Source organism: Perca flavescens, chromosome 3, assembly GCF_004354835.1.
Source record: "Perca flavescens isolate YP-PL-M2 chromosome 3, PFLA_1.0, whole genome shotgun sequence".
Classification (NCBI taxonomy): Eukaryota; Metazoa; Chordata; class Actinopteri; order Perciformes; family Percidae; genus Perca; species Perca flavescens.
In genome coordinates this window covers 25,959,572-25,980,885 of record NC_041333.1, presented here as the reverse complement: position 1 = coordinate 25,980,885, position 21,314 = coordinate 25,959,572, and the positions used below count along the sequence as shown (strand labels likewise).

The 21,314-nt window shown below is 41.4% G+C and overlaps 2 protein-coding genes across 5 annotated transcripts in view; one reads left to right on the top strand and one right to left on the bottom strand.

Annotated features, from left to right (window-relative positions):
* The first annotated feature begins 205 nt into the window (after window positions 1–205).
* hspa13 (heat shock protein 70 family, member 13) lies at window positions 206–5,238 on the top strand. The gene is made up of 5 exons (XM_028573364.1): window positions 206–363; window positions 481–821; window positions 1,437–1,650; window positions 1,786–1,953; window positions 3,915–5,238. Exons 1-5 carry the CDS (start codon window positions 339–341, stop codon window positions 4,493–4,495), a joined length of 1,329 nt encoding a protein of 442 aa, XP_028429165.1. The 5' UTR covers window positions 206–338; the 3' UTR covers window positions 4,496–5,238.
* Window positions 5,239–7,498: 2,260 nt separating this feature from the next.
* The window catches only part of gdpd5b (glycerophosphodiester phosphodiesterase domain containing 5b), a 45,199-nt gene continuing 31,383 nt past the window's right edge, over window positions 7,499–21,314 (bottom strand). For 2 of the 4 annotated variants that reach the window (XM_028572169.1, XM_028572161.1), the window contains 10 exons: window positions 20,952–21,045; window positions 19,177–19,322; window positions 17,895–17,977; window positions 15,737–15,887; window positions 14,133–14,354; window positions 13,692–13,849; window positions 13,448–13,595; window positions 12,083–12,165; window positions 9,384–9,496; window positions 7,499–8,603 (listed from right to left, as the gene is read on the bottom strand). In XM_028572169.1, coding sequence (XP_028427970.1) covers window positions 8,518–8,603; window positions 9,384–9,496; window positions 12,083–12,165; window positions 13,448–13,595; window positions 13,692–13,849; window positions 14,133–14,354; window positions 15,737–15,887; window positions 17,895–17,977; window positions 19,177–19,322; window positions 20,952–21,045 — 1,284 coding nt within the window. In that variant the 3' untranslated portion in view covers window positions 7,499–8,517. The other 2 variants (XM_028572178.1, XM_028572185.1) reach the window with 2 other exon arrangements.

Sequence of the window (21,314 nt, the reverse complement as noted above, 5' to 3'; positions counted from 1 at the left end):
TGTTTTGGTTTGTTTTTTGTTGTTTTCTGCTTAGGTAATAATGTCTTGTACATTGACAACATTTGTATACGCATGTATATTCTCTTTCCCCTACGAGAGTTTTGTATGTTGCTGTTTTATTTATTTTTTTGTCAATAAAAAAAAAAGTATCCGTGGCGTCGATTGTGTATGCCGTTAACTACATTACCCAGCATCCACACGGAGCCATGCTATGTTGACGTGTAGTTTGTTGGTCCATCCATATGGTACTAGTCAGTTGTCAAAGCCGGACATCATTTCAGCTTCTGACGGACGTTTTGTGAATTTTAACCTGTGGGTGACTTCGCAATTGGGCGACGATGTCCGGAGAAATGTCTATGATTGGTAAGTTGAATGACAGTTTATATTTTCTGGTAACTGATCGCTGACTGGACTCGATGCTAACACATGAGCTAACCGGTTTGGTCCATCTGTAATACGCATGTTGTCGCCGTGCCACAGGTTCGGTGATCCTGGCCCTGTTCCTAGCTGGCTATCTGGGCCAGCAGTACTTGCCGCCCCCGAAACCGAAAGTGATCGGCCTGGATCTAGGCACCACCTTTTGCTCGGTCGGCGTCTTCCATCCGGGCAGCGGGGAGGTGGAAGTGATAGCAGATGAAGAGGGTAGGAAGAGCATCCCCAGCGCCGTCTCATTCACTACCACTGCGGTGCTGGCTGGACATGAAGCCGTGGACCTGGCCGACAGCAACCCTCAAAACACCATCTACGATGCCAAGAGGTTCATCGGGAAGATATTTGAGCCGCAGGTCCTGGAGCAGGAGAGTGCTCGGTACCCGTTTAAGGTGGGTCGTGGTGGGATTGGTTTGACGTTAGCTCGCCGTGAACTACTTTGTTATTGCAGATTGAGTGATTTCTGTGGTGCGTCATTAATGGTTCCTGGAGTCACTCTGGCAGACCGGCAGTGGTGTTTTTCTTCATGTGCTACATCATTCATCAGCCCTTATCAAATGCAGTCAGATATACACAGAATAAAAGCATTCTTGTAGTTAGAGTAGAAACTTTAAGAAACCATTGGCTTGATCTACTATCTGTAGTTTGTTTTTCTCAATTAATGTCATTTAGTCTGTAAAATTCCGAAAAACAGTGACAGATGTCCGCCGCCCGCAGTTTCCAAGAGCCCAAATTGACAGCCCTAAGCCCATAGATATTCAATTCACAATGAAGTTAAACATCACAAATCTCCCCATTTGATAAGCTGCAACCAGAGAATGTTGAAAAATGATTGATTATCAAAATCGATTCATTGATGAACTCAATTTAGCTCTACTTGAATTGAAAATTTCAACCAAATCACGATGGTATCGTGCCTATAACCCCGTGTTCATCGCCTGTGGTCTGCTCTCAGTTTTTATAATCTCTCCATCCTTACTTACACGGTTTCTTTGCACCTCTTCCAGGTGATAAATAACAATGGAAGTGCAGAGTTCCTGATCTCCACCAACCACACCTTCGCCATAAGCCCCGAGTTCATCGGCTCCAGGCTGCTGCTGAAGATGAAGAAGATGGCCGAGCGACACCTTGACATGCCCATCCAGAAAGCTGTCATCTCGGTGCCAGCAGAGTTTGACGAGAGGCAGAGGAACTACACTATCAGGGCCGCCAACCTCGCTGGTCAGTTGACAAAGCTGCACATCAGGCACCTGAGTTTCTTTCTTTATTCCCCAAAAGCATTCAATATACAAGCTACACATACTGCATTAGTAATATAACTGGCATATAGTGTACAATCTTTTCTTTGTCTTGCAGGCCTGGAGATCCTGCGTGTGATCAACGAGCCCACAGCAGCAGCCATGGCCTACGGCCTGCACAAAGTGGATGTGTTTAATGTGCTGGTGGTGGACCTTGGGGGAGGAACCCTGGATGTGTCTCTGCTCAACAAACAGGGAGGCATGTTCCTCACCAGAGCCATGGCAGGTAATGTGTTTACCCACTTCAGTACAGTAGGAGGTGAGATGAGCCCACTGTTGTCTGAAAAAGGAGCTTCACCTTTTGTTGCACAGTTCATGTCCCAGTTAAAGGTGCAATATGTAATACTGGCAGCTAGCGTTTTAAAATAGTTACTGCAGTCCAAATTCAAAATACAGGAGAGAGTCGTCTCCCCCGCCCCCTCCTCCCCAGACTCGAAGTTCACGGAGGTTGCCAGGCTGAGACCGCAGCATCCACAGCAATGTTGCTAGACGCTAGTCTCACATATACAGTACAGGCCAAAAGTTTGGACACACCTTTTCATTCAATGCGTTTCCTTTAATTTCATGAATATTTACATTGTAGATTCTCACTGAAGGCATCAAAACTGTGAATGAACACATATGGAATTATGTACTTAACAAAAAAGTGTGAAATAACTGAAAACATGTCTTATATTTTAGATTGTTTAAAGTAGCCACCCTTTGCTTTTTTTGATAACTCTGCAAACCCTTGGTGTTCTCTCAATGAGCTTCATGAGGTAGTCACCTGAAATGGTTTTCACTTCACAGGTGTGCCTTGTCAGGGTTGATTAGTGGAATTTTTTTCCCTTATTAACAAAAAAGCAAAGGGTGGCTACTTTGAAGAATCTAAAATAGACATGTTTTCAGTTATTTCACACTTTTTTGTTAAGTACATAATTCCTTATGTGTTCATTCATAGTGTTGATGCCTTCAGTGAGAATCTACAATGTAAATAGTCATGAAAATAAAAAGGAAACGCATTTGAATGAGAAGGTGTGTCCAAACTTTTGGCTTGTACTGTAGCCAGACATTACTCCACAGCACAGCGGAGTAGCTAACGTTAGATGCTGGCTATATTAACATAAAAGGCCGTGCTCACGCGGAGCTCTGTACCCGACTGACAGACACGCTGTCTCGGCTTAAAATTACGGCAACAACCGCTAAAACATCATGACCTCGCCGTCCTCTCCAGCCGACTGACAGACCCACTTTCTTGGTTTAAGATTGCGGCAACGACCGCTAAAAAAACAGCGCAAACTCACGGTCCTCTCTACCCGATTTACAGCCTCCCTCTCTTGGCTTAAAATAACTCACCGTTGTCGGCTATGGCCGCTGAACAGGCTACACGTTGTAAACAGCCGTGACCCGCTTGCCTGCTCCTCTGGTAACGTTAGCAGTTAGCAGGGTTAGCATGGTGGCGTTAGCCAGGACCAGTCGGGATCACTTTACTGCCTGTGTTTCGAGTAACCAACTCGAGTACTCTAGCTATATAATTCAGTGTGAGTACACATATCTTGAAATGACATAAAATGCTCGTCCCTTGTAGTTGTGATAAATTAGCCTGAAGCTAATACTTACCTGTTCAGGAGGAAATTGGCCAACTTAGAAACATTTAGGTTGGGTAGAATCTATTTCAGTTGATCCTGTTTGTTTGTTTGCTGCTTCCATGGCTGTACTGCAGCTGTAGCGCGCTGGGTTTACATTTTTACAGGTATATCTGGCAACCTGGCAACTCACAGGCCAAAACACAGACAGAAATTCCGTCACGGAATGGAAATTTCAAAGGAGAAAATACTGGCATTAGCATTGTTGTCAGAAAAGATAGTATTTCAATTTAGCACATTTCCTTAATATCTGATGACGCATTAGGGTCATTTTTTTGTTGATTAAATGCAGTAAATATATGACATATTGCACCTTTTTAAAGGCTTAAAATATCGTTTTATTCTGTGCTCTCAACAGTTGAAGAGAATATGGAATCTTTCACCTGGATTCAGTTAGTCAGTCTGCGTGTCGGTGTTTCCAATATCCGTTCAGACAATAATCTGCTTCAATTTTAGCATCTTTAATCTGAAATTTTGCAAAGCAGCATTTGCCCAAATAAGAGCCGTTATTGACGGAGGGAACTGTAGCCTAATCTTAAAGCGGACTGTGTTTTTTCGGCAGGGAACAACAAGCTGGGAGGTCAAGACTTTAGCCAGAGGTTGCTCCAGTACACCATAGAGCGAGCCCAACAGGAGTTTGGCATCCCACCCACTCACAAAGAGGACATCCACCGTCTGCGACAGGCCGTGGAAGCCGCCAAGCTCAACCTCACCCTTCAGCCCAGCGTCACCATCAGGGTGCCCCTGCACCTTCACGCCCACGGCAGCTCCGTGTCACCAGAAGGCTCGGCTGCTGCTCCGGTTCTCTTCCAGGCCGTGATCACTCGCGAGCTGTTCGAGGAGATCAACAAGGACCTTTTCCAGAAGATCCTTGCTCCCGTTGAGACGGTGTTAGCCGAGGGCCACCTGGAGAAAGAGGACGTGGATGAGATAGTTCTGGTCGGAGGGTCTACCAGGATCCCGAGGATCAGGATGCTGATCAGGGAGTACTTTGGGAAGGAGCCCAACACATCAGTAGACCCCGACCTGGCTGTGGTCACAGGTGTGGCCATTCAGGCTGGCATCATGGGCGGCTCCTGGCCTTTACAAGTGAGCGCTATAGAAATCCCCAACAGACACTTGCGCAAGACGAACTTCAGCTAATCTTTTATCAATGTTATTTATTAAGATCAAGACTTCCTAACTGTTTCATGATTCTCTTATGTGCAACATTTTCAAATCTGCTGAAGTAAAAAAACAAACAAAATTGCCAACAAAAGACACCTGAATGAAGAAATGCAAGATGCTCAGGTTTTTCTAGTTATCTCATGCTCTCTTGTTTGGGAAAGGCAGCGGTGGCAAAAAAAAAATATTTGATTGCGTGTTGAAAACATTCCTCTTCGACAGATAGTGACTGATAACAGCTGCAGAAGCGGACCCTCCTGTTTCCATTTTTAAAGCGACCGCTGCTTTTGTTGCACACGAAGCTTCAGCAGAAATAGCAAACACATACTGAGGAAATGTGTATCTACTGATCCATTAAGCTTCATTGATGCTTATTAATGGTAGATACTTTTAACCCTTGTGTTGTTTTCGGGTCAAATTTGATCCGTTTTTTAAAATGTCTGTATCAGAAATATGGGTTTCTTTTTAACTACCTAATTTGGAGGATTCCATACATCACGCTTTGCAAGTACTACAAAAGATAGGAACTCTACTTTCATTGACTTTTGGGTGTTTTATAAAAAAAAAAATAACATTTAAAAAAAAAAATGTTTCAAAACTAGACTGAACATTGACATTTACCCTTCTGTAATTATCCTTCATTTAATGAGTCTAAATAATTCATAATGTCTGCTTTTTTAACTCAAGCATTAGGTATAATTTCCTATAAATGAGGTTTAGTGACCATGAATTCCAAAAATGAGTGTAAAACTGGTGATAAGTTGGTGTTAGTGGTGTTCATAAATGGTAGTGAAAAGAAGTGTTAAAAAAAAAAAAAAAAAAAAAAAGAAAGCGACAAAAACATTGAAAAAAGAGACAAAAACGTCAGAAAAAGTGTTGATTTTTAGGATGACAAGTACATGGTCGAATGGAAGACAACACAAGGGTTAATGGTGTTCTGTTCAGGGAACAACCTTTTAAATGACTTACAGACTAGCCAGTACATCTTCAGCTATTTATTTATTCTTATTACTTGTGTGTATATGTGTTTTGCAAAAAAGACAATGTTGTGCACATTCATGTAGTTCCTGGTGCAAGACAAAAAAAGTAAATTTTCAAATAAGGTAAAGTCCACACAAAAGTTAAATGCTCCGAAAAAAACCCCACTTCAATAGTGCAAATAAGGCACACAACGAACAAATTGTGGGCCGAAACGTTGTTTGCACTATTAAAGTATTTTTCGGAGAGTTTAACTGTTGTGTGGACTATACCTTATATGAAGATATGTGTTTTGCAGACATCTTTCCATCAAAGGATGACACACAGTGTGCTTGGGCCTGTTCAGAAAGCTGCTATGTTTGAATTGAAGTTTAAGAGGTGAACCGCTGCAAGTTAGTGGTTCCGTCAGAGGACCTGCAGGTCAGGTGTCCCAAAGAGGACGTTATGTCCGCTGGAAGTCATTGGGACAGAGGGAGACCTTTGTATAAACATACATTTATATACAATTCTATTCAAACAAATTCACTGCAATACTGACTACTCATCTCATAAATAAGGTGCTCTGGTGAGCTGCAAAGTCCACAGCTAATAGATGAAGTACATGTTGGAGAAAGCCTTAACATTCGCACAGTACTGTTAAATCTTAAATCATTAGCACCACCCCTCCCTTTGAATTTAATACAGACCGCATTATTTAAGAGTTCAGACCAGTCATGCTCAGTGCTGCACTTTGAGGACGCCCACTTGTTGGCCAACTTTACCTCTTTTTTTGTGCAATAGTGCATGCTTTAAGTGGCAGTGACTTACACACTTATGTAATATTTGTGCTGCATATCCGAGGTAAGAACAACCGCCTGCTTTTGCTGCTGTAGGTAGAGAAGGTCAACACTGGTAGTCCCGCAGAAGGACTAAAGCACTGCTTACTGTGCCTTGTGTATAGAAAATGTGTTGTTACATTTAGGATGAGAAATTATTTCCATTTCTGTTCAGATGGTCCAATATAACCATTTTTCTAAAGAACTTGTTACCTACATTCCTTTTTTTTTTTTTTTTAATTGTAACATTTTTGCCAAGTCATTCATGAGTAGGTGTATTTATTTTATCTAATTTTTCTTTTTAAATGTATTTCTCATGTTGGAACTGAGATTGTGATATAAGAGAGCCTTAACTAAAGATGAAGCTAATTTGAGGCTATGTTTGCCTTTGATACTGTACAAATCATTTATCAGGAGAAAAACAATAAGACTATTTTTATATAAACATGTTGTACTCACTGTCAGTCTGTTAAATGTTTACAACCTGCATTTAGCCAATTAAAATTCAATTTCTCAACTTCTTCACGGTCTTGTTTATTTTAAGTCTCACATTTCTGGGCAACATATACATACAAAGCACGTAACATGTGTTAAGATCTTTCATGTGTTGGGAACGATATATATATATATATATATATATATATATATATATATATATATATATATATATATATATATATATATATATATATATATATATATATATATATATATATATATATATATATATATATATATATATATATATATATATATATATATATATATATATATATGGCCCTAATACGCCATATGTAAGTCAGTCTGGAGACAAGAGGGAATCCATATAAATCTTAAGCAAAAACTCACCACAAATGAACTAGAAAACTCAAAAGATTTTTTTTAAATGTTTATTTCTGAGGCACAGTAATACAAAAAGAAAACACAAAAGGCAATCTGTTTATTGACCCTGTGTTACCTGTAGCGTCCCTTCAATTAGCTTAGAGCTTTATTTTCACATTTAGCACCTACTTCATTTACCTTACAGCAGTCAGTTTTACACCAGCAACCAACATTTAGATGCATGTTGTCTGTCAACACTTAAATACCACAGAGGTAACTGCAATTCAGAAGCTGTGTAGGAAGGCTATGACTTCCATCTTGACCAGGCTATTGCTATTGTAATTATTACTCATCAGTCACGTTGTTCAAATGTAATGCTTAGTTGGCTGGAGCATCTCACACACTGGTTCACCTTTTATGTACAATAACACACTCAACATAGCACTGCACACGGGGTAAAAAAAATATACCCAGCCAGAAGACACACAATACACCGTTCACATCTTTAAAAAAAAAGAAAACAGTCCAAACACATTCACATGAACCATAAACAGACAGCACAACTCCTCATCCCCAAACCGTTTTCACTGTTCTTCTGGTGCTCTGGGAGCACAGCTCACAGATATCAGTCAACATGATCATCATGGTTACATACACTGGTCAAGAGTAGGGCAAGGATGGGGGGGGGGGGGGCATTCAGCATTTATCGAAATAATTATCTTACATACACCTTGTGAATATTTCACTTGGAGGAAAAGGCAGGATTGTGTAAACGGCGTGTTCATGTTTTTCGTTTCTCTCTTTAAATATAAATATTAATGTTAGTACTATTAAGAACAACCGCACAATGGTGTGCTGACGGGAGGCAAAAGCATAATGAGCTGTTAGCGTTTAGTCTATTGCTGCAATAAAGCCGTGTAAAAAGCCTCTTTATAAAGGAAATTCACCTGCTAGGAGAGAAGAATATCATGTACAGTGGTTAAAAACAAGGAACTGCTTTGGAAAATTAGCTTAAAATAATAAAGAATCTGGAAACCTCTTTAAAAGAAGCAGGCCTTGGTAACTCAGAGGGGCCTCTCGGGTATTCGGATGTGAGAGAGGAGTCCACAGATTTGGCAAATTCCATTAATAAAAAGTGCGTGCAGTCCTGGGTGATAAACAGCATGTCCGAAAAGCAAAACACAAAACTATTTACAGAATGTACACAAAGCAACTGGGTGGTTGTTTTTCTCCATCCGATACAGCAGTAGTAACTGTTATTCACTGTTATTCACTAGAACAGGAGGAGGAGATCAGACATTACACAGACTAGAACGGGAATCATGTGAACACAGAGCGTTGTCGTCTCCATCTCGCTACAGCAGATTCACTCAGGCTCAGTCCCGATCATTGGCTAATGCCCTGATTGGTGTAGTAGTCGTAGCCATTGTCCGCATACAGCTCCTCAGCACTGCCGACTCCATTCCCCACCTCTGGAGGGCGCCAAAGGATAAAAAGGGAAAAAGAAGTCAGTGAACTGTAGGATTAATTTCACACCACATCAGTTTGCAAGAAAACACTCAACTTTGGTCCAAAAGATGACAAAATAAAAGCTATTGAGTGAAAAATTAAAAGAAAAATGAATGGGAAAAACAATAGAGAGCCTCAAACAGCTGGCACTGATGATGGCTTACCTTTGACCCCCAGCACTAGAGGCTGTCAAGACAGACTGGGGCGTCTATAAGCCCACCTATACATGAAGGTGTCTCCAGTGGGAGGGTGGTGGGGGAGGCTTGGTGCATGAAGGGATGGATGGATGGATGAAGGGGAGAAGGGCATAGTAGGCAGAGAAGTGGCAGGTAACGAAGGATGCATGGAATAAAAAGGAAGAAGTCACTGCCGGTGGAGGAGGTGGTAGCATGGACAGGAGGTGGTGCACATCACACAGGCCGCTACTGGGGAGGACCTTCAACAGGGAGGAGAAGAAGAGTAGGAAGAGGAAGAGGAGGAGCGAGGACATTCACAGACACTCTGACAGATGCATGCTGGGATGCAGAGACATGCTAGCCGGGCACCTGAAACTCCAAATGGCTCATTCTTCATCTTTGAGTTAACAGATGGTTTGGTAAATCAAACGTCAAGCACAAAGAGAGGAATCCGTTTCGGAGTTCTGGAGCCCAAACCAACCAACTGACAACAACAACAACACACTACAAAACATCCAGGAGTGACACACATGTACACGTCCCCCTCGTCTCAGTGGACGGTCTTACCAGAGAAGATAAGTTTCTCCTTCATGACGTTGAGGTCTCTGCTCGACCTCCTGACTGCGGCGCTCAGCATGATCTGTTCAGGGTTGTAGCTGCGCATCCCGCTCATCCGATACCTGCGGAGTTACGGGTAAGGTCAGAGATCCTCTCGAGACAATTAGGATATCACTGAATACTGCTGCCTCTGCTCACAATATGCAGTTCAGGGTCAAGTTTGGGTCCATAGGGGGATAACATCTACATTTTCAGAAGGAGCTATGGAGTTGGTGTACATGCCTAACTCTGTTTTACGGGAAACAAACCTGTTGAATTAGTTCTACTTTGAGCAAACCGATTCCCGGATTGCAGCTACGGTTTGTTTGAATGTAGTTATAAATGCAATGTAATCTAACCCATTAATACATGCTGAATCATGTTAAAGGTGCCCTGCCACACAAAACTGTTTTTCCTTGTATTTTTTTTAAATACGTTCGGGCCATATGTGTTTGTGTTATGTTGTGAATGTGAAAATGAACTGCTACTTCCTGTGTCAGCTCTAGCCACTGAAAAGAAATAAGCAGAAAAAACAGGCCAATTACAAAAGCTGGTCAGTCTGACATATTGCCTGAGCTTATTACTATTTATGAGCTCGTCCAGTTGCGCTGGGTAAAGGATGCTGACAACCAGGCTCTCATTGGCTAGTTGTTATCCAATCAGATTCAAACAGCTTAGCTTGTTGAATATTAATGAGAACTGGCAGAAATCAAGCTGAGTCTTCCTGCAGGCTTTCTATACCAAACTAGAATGGCTTGAAACAAGGTAACCAAGGCATTTTTTCCACAAAGAAATGTTACAGAGTCCATGGTAGAACTTCAGATATTACCACAAAGTAATGAAATACGTGTGGCAGGGCACCTTTAATGTTAATACACAATGATTTTTCAGAAGGCAAATGGTCGAATCAATCAAAAGGGATTTTTAACAATCTGGCAACCCTAAACTTGTTTTTATTAATGGCCTAATCTGTTAGGCATTACTGAATGACCCATTGCCCATTCACAAAACTAATGGTTACAATTGTAATGCTAAATAAAGTATGTATTTTTTTGGATAGAACTATTAGAATAGTGGTTTCAAATTAGTCAAATATAAATAAATACAGATCAATTTGCTTTATTCTGTGTTTATTCATTTAATCAACATTTGTGAGTTCCACATCAGATCACTCCCTAGACCTAGCTTTGTGTGTCAAGGCAGAGGAATTAATTTCCTGTTTGGGAAAACTGCATCTTTGCTTAAATGAAAATGTCACTTAACTGAAGAGCATTAGTCCCAATGAACTGGGATAAATGCAAACAGGAAAGCTCTTAGTTCATCAGCATCAATAAAATCCAATCCTGAGGCACTTCCCTTGATGAATGCGTATCCGTGCTTCATTTTGGACATTTAGTCTTTTGGCTTAATAAGATGAATAATTAATTAAAATCTCATTGGTAACTTAATGCTGGGGGTGTTTTGTGCTGTGTGGGTGGAAAGCATTCATTTTATTTAGCCCACAGGGACAAAGACGTGAGCTCCTCCCTCTAGAGGAAAGTGGCAGCAGTACAGTACAACGATTCCGGTGAGACAGAGAGAAGTGAGAGAGAAAAATAATATAGAAAGACAATGGTAAAGTGGAGCGAAATATCTGATGAAATGTGATGTCAAAATAAAGAGCGACAAAAAAAAAAGAGAAAGAATGGAAAAAGATAGAGAGAAGGCAGAAGACTGCATCAATAAAGGACGATGGATAAAGATAATGAAAGACGGTGAAAGGAGAGAAAACTTTGGGTCAGAAGAGGTGACCCGGTTACCTGATCATGTGATAGCTGAGAGAAGATGCCAGAATGCAGCAGAGGAGGAGAAGAGCATGCACATCAGGCAGAGGAGAGAGGACGAGGAAGAGGCAGAAGGACAAAACAAGGACAAAAGAAGGCGGGAGACAAGAAAGGTCAGTTTAGAAGCCAGCAGAAGCTACTGAAGAGCTCGGCTAAGCAGAGCAAACCTGCACCGGACAGTTCAAAAAAAAAAAAGAAAGAAAGAAAGAAAGAAAAAACATAACTGCCCTCCATCCCAGAGACGACAGGAGGACAGGCCATCTGTCTCTGGAGTTATCACAGAAACCACTCGCTCCAACAGAAAGAGGAGTGGAAAAGGTGTACACATCTTTGCTAATAGAAGACATGCTCATACAAAGCACATCTGATCCTTCACAACACTGAGGTGCAAGGGGAGAGCAAACAATACATCAGAACAGCTTGTAAAAATGATATAGCACATACATGTCATTTTGTGTCCTTTCTACCCTTTTCTTTGAAGGTCATTATTAGCAAAATCATTTTAAAGTGAAAATGATCAAAACACAAGGGGAACAGCTAAAATATGTATGAGCCCTTATTTTTTTAATGACCATTCCAGACAGAGAGATGTCTACTAAGTTGTAGAGTGTGCCACATTGAATGAGAGATGTAAGTGAAGGGTGCTTGTTAAATCAGCAGTAATTGGTGGTATGTACTCCACATGTGTGAAAGAGCACAACAGGAGAGACACAAACAAAAAAAATACAGAAGAAGATCAGTGTTTACACACCAGCAGACAAGATTGAGAAACATTAAGTCTTGCGTAATTGCGTAACTCACTATAATGACTTTACTACAATTATATCATGGAGTGGCTGTACTTACTTCTGGAAAATGAATATTCCTATGACTACAGCAAAGGAGAGGAGGTCCACAGACACCCACATCAGGCAGTATTCATCTGGTCTCTGGAAACACAACATGCACAAGTTTATGGCAGAATCCGCCACTGGGTGGCATTATATGTCAACAATACAATTCTTTTTATCTTCTATATATGTCACACTGTTTTCTTTTTGTCATGTTTCTTCACAAATAATAATAATAATAATAATAATAATAATAATTTGAAAAGAAATAATACAAGCTCTTGCATGTGCAGCTTCTAACCAAATCTCTGTGGTTTAAAGTTTAGTTTCCATATCTGCTTTATTTGACCGTTTTATGTTCGCTCATAGGAGTCGTGTTAAGTTACTGCCGATGAAGACCCAACATTTTTCTGATTTGGCTACTTCATAATAAAAGTTTTCAAATAAAAGCATTTTTATTGTGAAGAATTTATAGGAAAGCTAACCGTTTTACAGCTGCTCCTTTAACCACTAAGGCTCGCCGGCTTCTAAATAGCAACAGCAGACGTGATGTCAGAACAGGAACGTCTGTAGTAATATCCTACGTATTCCTGAATTTGTGTAAGTTCGGGGGATTGTGCAGGTAGCACCGACAGTATGATAAACACATGATTCACTCTCTGTGGTTTCCATGACATGAGAAATACTTTGAATGATTTTGCTTACAGTTGAATAGGCGGCCCTTAATGTGGCCTAGGACACATTACCGTACACACTGCTAAAAGAATGTGGTCATACAGTACGTGGCCCAGACCACCTCCAAATGTGGTCTGAATGACTGCATCTCAACTTGTCCTCAATGCATCCTAGGTGCATTCACCCCTGCACTTAGAGCTGTCCACCTGTGATCGGATCACTCAATGTTAATACCTGGTAAGAATGGGGCCTTAGATTCATAGTTGACACTAACAGACAGCACTGCAAATACCACGGCAGCTTAAACTCTCCGTGAACCACAGCAGGGGGCCGGGGTCATGTCCACATGTTGTCATGCAGAGGCTATGCAGCTGAAGGAGAGGAGACCGGTTTCATCTAATACCATCTACACCGATTCCACCTATAGCCAGTTCATGAAAGTTATTACATTTGCTTTTAAAAACCTGTTACCAAGCAGATCTTTTCCAGGCTGGGGTGGTAGAATGGGCACATAGAGAGACTATGACAGAACAGAAAAGGGAACAAAGAAAGCCACACAGAAACTCAAACTTTATCCACAAAGAGAGACCAAGAACAAAACAAAAAAAATATATTTTGCAAACAACAGTGCTTGATTGCAAAGTGATATCTCAGAAGTTCCATGCAAAGAAGAAGAAAAAGCTAACAGTATGCCGGGGGTCCTTACCATGAGCCAGATGGGGTAAGGCACCTTTTTCAGGATATGCGAGGCCTCTGAGGAGACTGAAGACACCCCACTGCACCAGAGCACTGAGTACAGCCAGGGCTCATTGATGGTGTAAAGGGTGAGGTTGATGTTGCTCTGGGAGAAATTTCTGAAAGTGGACACATTCAGACACGTCCATAAATCTATGCGTTAAGGTGCCAACCTGACAACGGTATCAGGTTTGTGTGTGTGTGTGTGTTCCTACCTGATTTCCAGAGGGCTGGCCTGGTTGTATCTGAGCAGCAGCCGGCTGATGCCGTACTGATGGAGAAATTGAGGACTGCGTTTCTCAACTGAGGTCTGGATCAGACCGGGTGCCAGCTGTCTTACCTGAGCTCGGTGTTCATCTGGAGTCCACATCACCTACACACAGCACAATGCACAGGATTACAGTTACACTTGTCTCAATGAAACTTTGTGTTATCAACATGCATGAAGTGACAGGGTCTGAATGCACATGAATAGAACTAGGGAACACTCGCTGCCTATCGAGTGTATTTGTAATATTATCAGATTGATTCACAATTGAACCAATCAATATTTGCATGGTATATGTTCAGAATAGATAAACCGATATCATTCTGTGGAGAATACAAAACACAATGTGGGCTGTGCATATCTAAGCGTTAGGTTCCTACATACTTACCAGACCCTGAGGAACCCCAGATTGTTGCACAGCCTGCAGCGTATCATTGACCCAGCTGTGGTAGCAGGGGTGCTCTGGAGGAGGTCTCCTCAGCCGGAAAACCACCGTGCTGTTATGATAGAAAGCCATCTTTAGGAGCTGCTCCAGGCTGCACACAGTCTGGTTGGCAATCAGATCCTTCTCACGTGGGGACAGGTTGTGCACCGTCCAGAAAGGGTCATCCTGAAACACAGAGACAGGACATGAGGATGAAGATCACAGCGGAGTAATGTCACTGTTATTTCAGTTTAAAATACAATTATGACATGGTAATAACATCTCTGCTGCTAGAAATTCAATTTTACACACACACACACACACACACACACACACACACACACACACACACACACACACACACACACACACACACACACACACACACACACACACACACACACACACACACACACACACACACACACACACACACACACACACACACACACACACACACACACACACGAGAACGGTTGGACAATGCCTACAGGAAATAAAAATAGGATTTATTTTCCCCTTGTTTCCTTCACATCCTTTCATGCTTCACTGCTCCTTTGCGCCTCGTCAAAACCCACAGGAAAAGATCATCATCGTGATGTGCTTCTCTTCTCTTCACTGACTAAAAAGACACTTTAGCTTGTTCATGTTAATAGAAATTTTATTACAAAATCAGGACAGATTAGGGCATGTTTGGGCACATAGAAATCAGACTATGACAGTGAATTGTCATAATTACGCACAGAAGTAGTAAGGTTTTTTTGGAATGCAATCTCCAGCCACAGTGACCTCACATGCAATGCAGATAGACTGAGAAGGAGAGTGCAGAAAACAATGCAGATTCAAACAAATGGCGACATAGCTGAAGCATCACAGCCAAGTGACTTTGCACAGCAATCTGATCTCATTAAATATAAGCCTCAGAAGAAAATAATTAACAAACTCATATATGAGTGTAACCCTTACTTTAGAAACAAAACTACCCAGTTGTGTTTACAGATTAGAAGAAACACTTGCCATAGCAGTTTTTGAGTAGATATGTTTGTAGAAAACAAATACTTGATTGGAGGGTACTGTAGAAGGATTAAAGTAGAACACAGCAAAGTAGCACAGTGCACGAAAAGCAATGTATCTACATCACTGCATCTTGCCCCAGATTCTTCATTTACACATATACACGTAATGGCTAAACAAGGATACAACAATGGTTCAGGTCATTCCTCCATTTCTTGAAGATGGTGCAAAATCATATGCAGGAAAGAATAAATGGGTACCAGCACAGGCAGCATTTCTACACAATTCTCATGGCTCGTTTGTCAGTGTCCATTCATTTTGTTTGCCCCACTAGTACTTCAAGCAGGTTGAAACAATTATTTTGAAGCACTAGCTGACCCTGACCCCCTTTGCAAACAGGAGAGCATCTGTAAACGGATCTCAGCATTTAGATGAAACCAAAAGGGACCAGAGTACTCATGACTCAATGGGCTAATGGCCTTTATCACACCTCACCGCGCCACGTCACACTGTCAAACAAAGCTGAAATGGCTTCATCAACAACCAACAACTACCTTGAGGAACCACTGTCCTGCGTTGAGTTGTTGCAGATCTGTCCAGTTGAAGAATGAGGCGTCTTCCATTTGTCTGTCTGGGAAGACCTTCTCCACATCAGTGGTCCTCCGCAGGGTGCGGTCGTGCATCAGAAAAGGCACTCCATCCACGCTAATGATCAGAAAGGAGAGCAGAGTTATAAGATGCCAGTCAGGTAGTTTATATTATTCAGCATTGTAACAGAGAAACCTTAATGCTGATTGGCCAGAGGGTGGTAGAACCGAGTGCTAATATGTGTTCGTGGTTGGACAGTAGTGTCCATCTATATCATTTTCTATAACCCCACTGACATCAAATACATCTGATCGCCCAGCTACTGTCGCTCACATTGTTATAATAATTAAAACTCTGCAACCGTTTATGCTGAAAAAAAAGGAATCAAAAGGATGACCAATCGTAAGAGCAGAAGAGACATGAGTTGGTTAGAGAGAGAGAGAGAGAGAGAGAGAGAGAGAGAGAGAGACGAGCAAAGGGTACTTTTTTTGTTTTTTTAAATGCTGCTGCTCAGTGAAATCTGCTGATACTATGCAATTCTTAATAAAAGAAAAAAGAAAAGATAATGCTGCTGCTCAATATTTGAATACCAAATGACTTCTCCTTTTGTTATCCAGTAGAAATAAGCCAACAAGATAAACAAAAAAAAAAAAAACCCTCCCATTTCTAAATATTTGCTTATCAAATTTGTGGCTTAAAATAAAAATGATTTTCCTGTGTGGATATGAGTGTGTGAGTGTGTAAACTGATAAATCCCAAAATACATGTATATGGCATAAAACAAATATTTATACAAAGTTCATCAGTAAAAATCTCGAAATGATAAAATGAAATAAGTAGTGCATAAATAATAAGATGTTGGTATATTGTATGTGTACGTCTGAGCTGCTGCAGGAGTGGAGTCACTGTCGCTGTCATCAAGTCTAATTACTCTGCACAGCCAGGAGCTCACCCGTCAGCGGCCTGCACCAATCACACACACACACACACACTCAATCACCTCTCTATTTCATGAAAGTTCATGTCACGTTTATCAGTTAACTGGACTTGCACACTCCTTAGAGAGTCTTTACAGCGGCCAGAGCTCCTCTAGTAAGAATTTGCACATACTGGATTCTGGGTTGTTTTAGCCCACATGGTGAATGAACGTGTGGGGTTATATACACACATGGTTGCTTGTAAAGAAACTGGCTGCGGCTAATTAAGATGCAAGAGTAATTGGGCACCCAGATAGCTCTGTTGGTAGAGCGGACGCCCATATATAGAGGTTTACTCCTCGACGCAGCAGCCATGGGTTCGACTCCGACCTACAGCCCTTTGCTGCATGTCGTTCCCCCTCTTTCTCTCCCCTGTCATGTCTTCAGCTGTCCTGTCAATAAAGGCCTAAAATGCACAAATAAAAAAATCTTTAAAATATGCGAGAGTAATTGACAGTGACCGTAAATACGCTACAAAACCACAAACACACACCCTGCAGCAGCAAAGCCACACTCCCCCACCTCTACACAATCACTCATCCTCCATCACTGCACATGCATGAGTAGACACGTACACCCACTATCCATCATATACCATGAGCATACAGTACCCACCCCCCACTTCCTCTCTTCTTTTCTTCCTCCAAGTGTGTCTCTCTGAACGCAGCCTGTCACCTCCCATTATGTTTGTGATGTCATGCCTCTATACAATGCCTGCTGAAAGACTGATTTGCTGTTGCATCACTCTAGCTTGTTCAGTGTTAGTCATGTAATTGTTGTAGAAAGTATCCCAAGTATGCGTTTATATTGTTATTTCCTTGTTTTTCTTCATTGATTGAATATTATTGCTTTGCAGTTTCTCTTTGACGACAATAGTTTGTTTAAACTACGCAAATGTTACTTTAAGATACACTTTTGTCTGATATTTAGAGTAGAGAGTTAACCAAAGCAACACATCATGTTTTGATTGGTAAGGCAATATGTGTAGCCCACTGTGAGCTTTTTCTAATAAGGGTTTTAAGATGTTCTGGGTAAACCAATGTTTTCATAATCTATGAAAGGAAACCAAACAGTGAGGCAGAAAATAACCCTTTCTTTGACTGTCATTTGCTGTATTAATCGCGTGTGTGCATGCGTGCGTGCGTACCTGATTGCCACGTCTGCCTCAAACCCAGTGACATTCATCTGCAGAGCTCGCTGGAAGGACCATAGTGTGTTCTCTGGAGCAAGCTGGAGACAGACACAAACACAGACAGACAGACACACACAAATGAGGTTTATCGCAGATGTATGTGAAAACAGACTCCTTCCTCTGAATACAAAGAATTGTTGTGAGATGTAAAAGAGCATCGCTGTGGGTTACTGTTCAACTCTTCAAGTCAAGGTTATGACCAATACCACATCAATATGTTAATCATCACTTACTAGATAAGCATCTTCCTAGAATACCCTGTGAGTAAAGCTAATGACTGGGAAACACACAGGATAGGAATGATGCTGTAATCCATATGGAGGTCCTTCTGGGAACAGAGTCCAGTCACGTGAGTGAGTTTCTCACAGCCTTGCAGAGCCACGCCCAATTTTAGATTCCACTGTTAGGATCGATCGCTTTACACAAATACCACAAAAAACAGGGTGTGTTTTGAATCGTGTGAGTAACCAGGAATCCACCTTAATTTTCTTTCCAAAGTTTGCATACAAATGCTGAGCCAGACATTGTGCCAAGTACATAACATAAATCCAAGCACATCAATCAAAATTTAAAAAGCATGTGCTATGGTGCGCATAAATCAGATTGTAACGTGGCCTCCCGGTGTATACTTAACAGGCTCTAACAGGCTTTTAACACTGTGGTAAATTGGATCTGTGAGTTAGATGGTGTAACAGAAAACAGCCCGTAGTGAATCTGATCATAAGCAATCTCTAATCAATGTTCTTTCACAACAAGCTGCCAAGGCTTTGTCTTTGCCAGGCAGAACTATTCAAAATCTCACAGAAAATACATCCATGCCATACAGCAGGCAGTGAGATCTCCTGGCTCCCACTGGGTTATGTTTGTGGACTGACTATTTTCAGTTGCACGACCACAAGGTCAGTAATATACTAGAATAGCCCTGGGAAGTGCAGGAGAAGAAAAATGAATACAAAACAAGGGGAACAAATATCTATAAGGGAAGCAGAGTTTTTCCTCTGCCTTCTTCAAATGAGAATGAAGTTGTCGTTGACACTCTGGATTTAAGGCTTCATATTGTGAGTGGCTCGGTGTCTGTACCATCATCATTGATGTTCTGGGTTTTGCTCTCTGTGAAGCCAATTTAATGTAGCTAAAAGTGTGGGGCAGCGTGAAAGCATATGTAATACAATTTGTATAAAGTGGCCTGTTTCATTATACCACATTCTGATTGGAGGGTAGAGATCAGCTGACTCACCATGGGGGCTCCCTGGTGGCCAATGACATCAGGGCGTTGTTTGAGGGTGGTGGGGTCCATGATGCAGGGGGAGGTGATGTACATGGGCACAACGTAGAGTCCCAGTAACACACTGAGATAAAGCAGCACGACCACTACCTGAAACACTGGGAGCAGACAGACAATAATATAGTCACAGCTGTTATCCATGTTGTAAATACAGAGGTAAAAAAGGAATAGTTTGAAAATTTGGGAAATATGCTTATTCACTTTCTTGGCGAGACTAAGCTGAGAAGATCGGCACAATGCTTATATCCGTATGGTAAAATGATACAGCCTAATAGCATAATAACTGGAAGCAACAGTTAGCCTAGCTGTCCAGAATCAGCTGACCAGCCGCTCTAAAGCTCACTAATGAACCTTTGATCTGTACAGAAGACAATTAAAAAGAATATGCAAACAAATTACTGCTTTCAATCTCTCTATTTAATTTTCATACATATTAAAACAGGATTTGTTTTTGGCAAATAACTGCCATGGTGAAATACATTTTTGCATTATTAATATCATTATCAGATTCACTTGGGTGACCAGTGACTAATGCAGTTCATATGCCAAGCTAGTTTGTCTCTTTCAGTAATTATCCTAAGCATGAACAGAAATTAACTCATAAAACCAAAGAGAAAATGTTTTTAAATATTTTATTTCATTTGAACCAAAAAGAAAATCTTTGTGCGATTTAGGAGTCTTAGTTGTCAAAGAGATGTGTTATGTAACTAGTTGCTGTGAATGTTCAGTACCGTTTTTAGCTACACACAGTGGCAACAAAACACTGACATCAGAGGCCAAGGAGATACACATTCCCCTGTATCCAACATGGTGTAAATGAGCAATGAAGGCACACACACACACACACACACACACACACACACACACACACACACACACACACACACACACACACACACACACACACACACACACACACACACACACACACACACACACACACACACACACACACACACACACACACACACACACACACACACACACACACACACACACACACACACACACAAATGTATTTGTTTCAAGGTCAGCTCTGGGGTGGGGTTGAGTAGACAACTCTTGTTACACACAGGAGACTCGCAGCCTTCATCCACACACACATACACCCTCACATCCTCTTTGGTATTCATTCCACTCTGCATTACAGCAGAGATGCTTAAGTGGGAGAAGTATGGCCCAGATCTTTCCCTCTCATCAAGTCTCTTCAACAGCAGAACCTAAAATGTAGCTAATGACTTTTATTAGGTTTAAATGTCTTCCACAGTACGAAGTACAAACTGCCTTGTCGGATATAAGGACAGTCATAAGTAAAATAAAATCCTCTTAGCTGATTTACATTACTGACTGCATTTATATAATCAATATTGCTATTTAGCTATAATGTCTTCAGAAGACAATAAAACTGGTACATAAATGACACAGACTTTCAATTTCATTGTACAGACACCAATGGCAGAGAGTTAGAATACACACTAAGAGCTGCTACTTCCCCAGAAAGACTCCTGTACTCGAGGAGAAAACAATCCAAGGTGTCCTGGCTGGAAAACATCACATGAGCCCGTAGGAATGTTCGTTATCTCAAACACCCTGGGTGGAGGTCCTGGCCTCTGTCTACATAGTGGTAATCATTCGCCACTCTTCCTGTGTCTTTATGTGTGTGTGTGTGGCAGACGAGTACAGCAGGTAAGAGTAACTTGTATTCTGTGTTGCAGAAGGAAGCGTACTTGTTTTTTCTGTGCGGGCGACCTGTCCAGCCACAATCCAAGACAAGGCTGTGACCGCAGCGAGAGCCCCTATGTGCAGGAACGGACCTGTGGCCTGGACAGAGATGTGAGGCAGAGACGAGAGGATGAAGACCGGACACAAAGAAACAAAAAAAGAATATATAAAGAAATGGAGACAGGGGGGGGAAGAGAAAAAACGTATGGGAAAGAGAATCAGGGTTTAAGAGAGATGAGAGTGAGCAAAAGAGAAGAGAAACAAAAATAAAGAGAGAGGCAAGGAATAACAGACATTATCTGGGGTAAAGAAGACAATGGTAACAGTACTCAGCGATAATAGCTATAATTTGTAGAGGCACATCCACT

Bases quoted from the DNA above. Each gene is read 5' to 3' on its own strand.
- hspa13 (XM_028573364.1), top strand. From the start codon at position 339: ATGTCCGGAGAAATGTCTATGATTG. The intron at 364-480 runs GTAAGTTGAATG...GCCGTGCCACAG, and splicing joins CGGAGAAATGTCTATGATTG to GTTCGGTGATCCTGGCCCTG. The intron at 1,954-3,914 runs GTAATGTGTTTA...TTTTTTCGGCAG, and splicing joins CCTCACCAGAGCCATGGCAG to GGAACAACAAGCTGGGAGGT.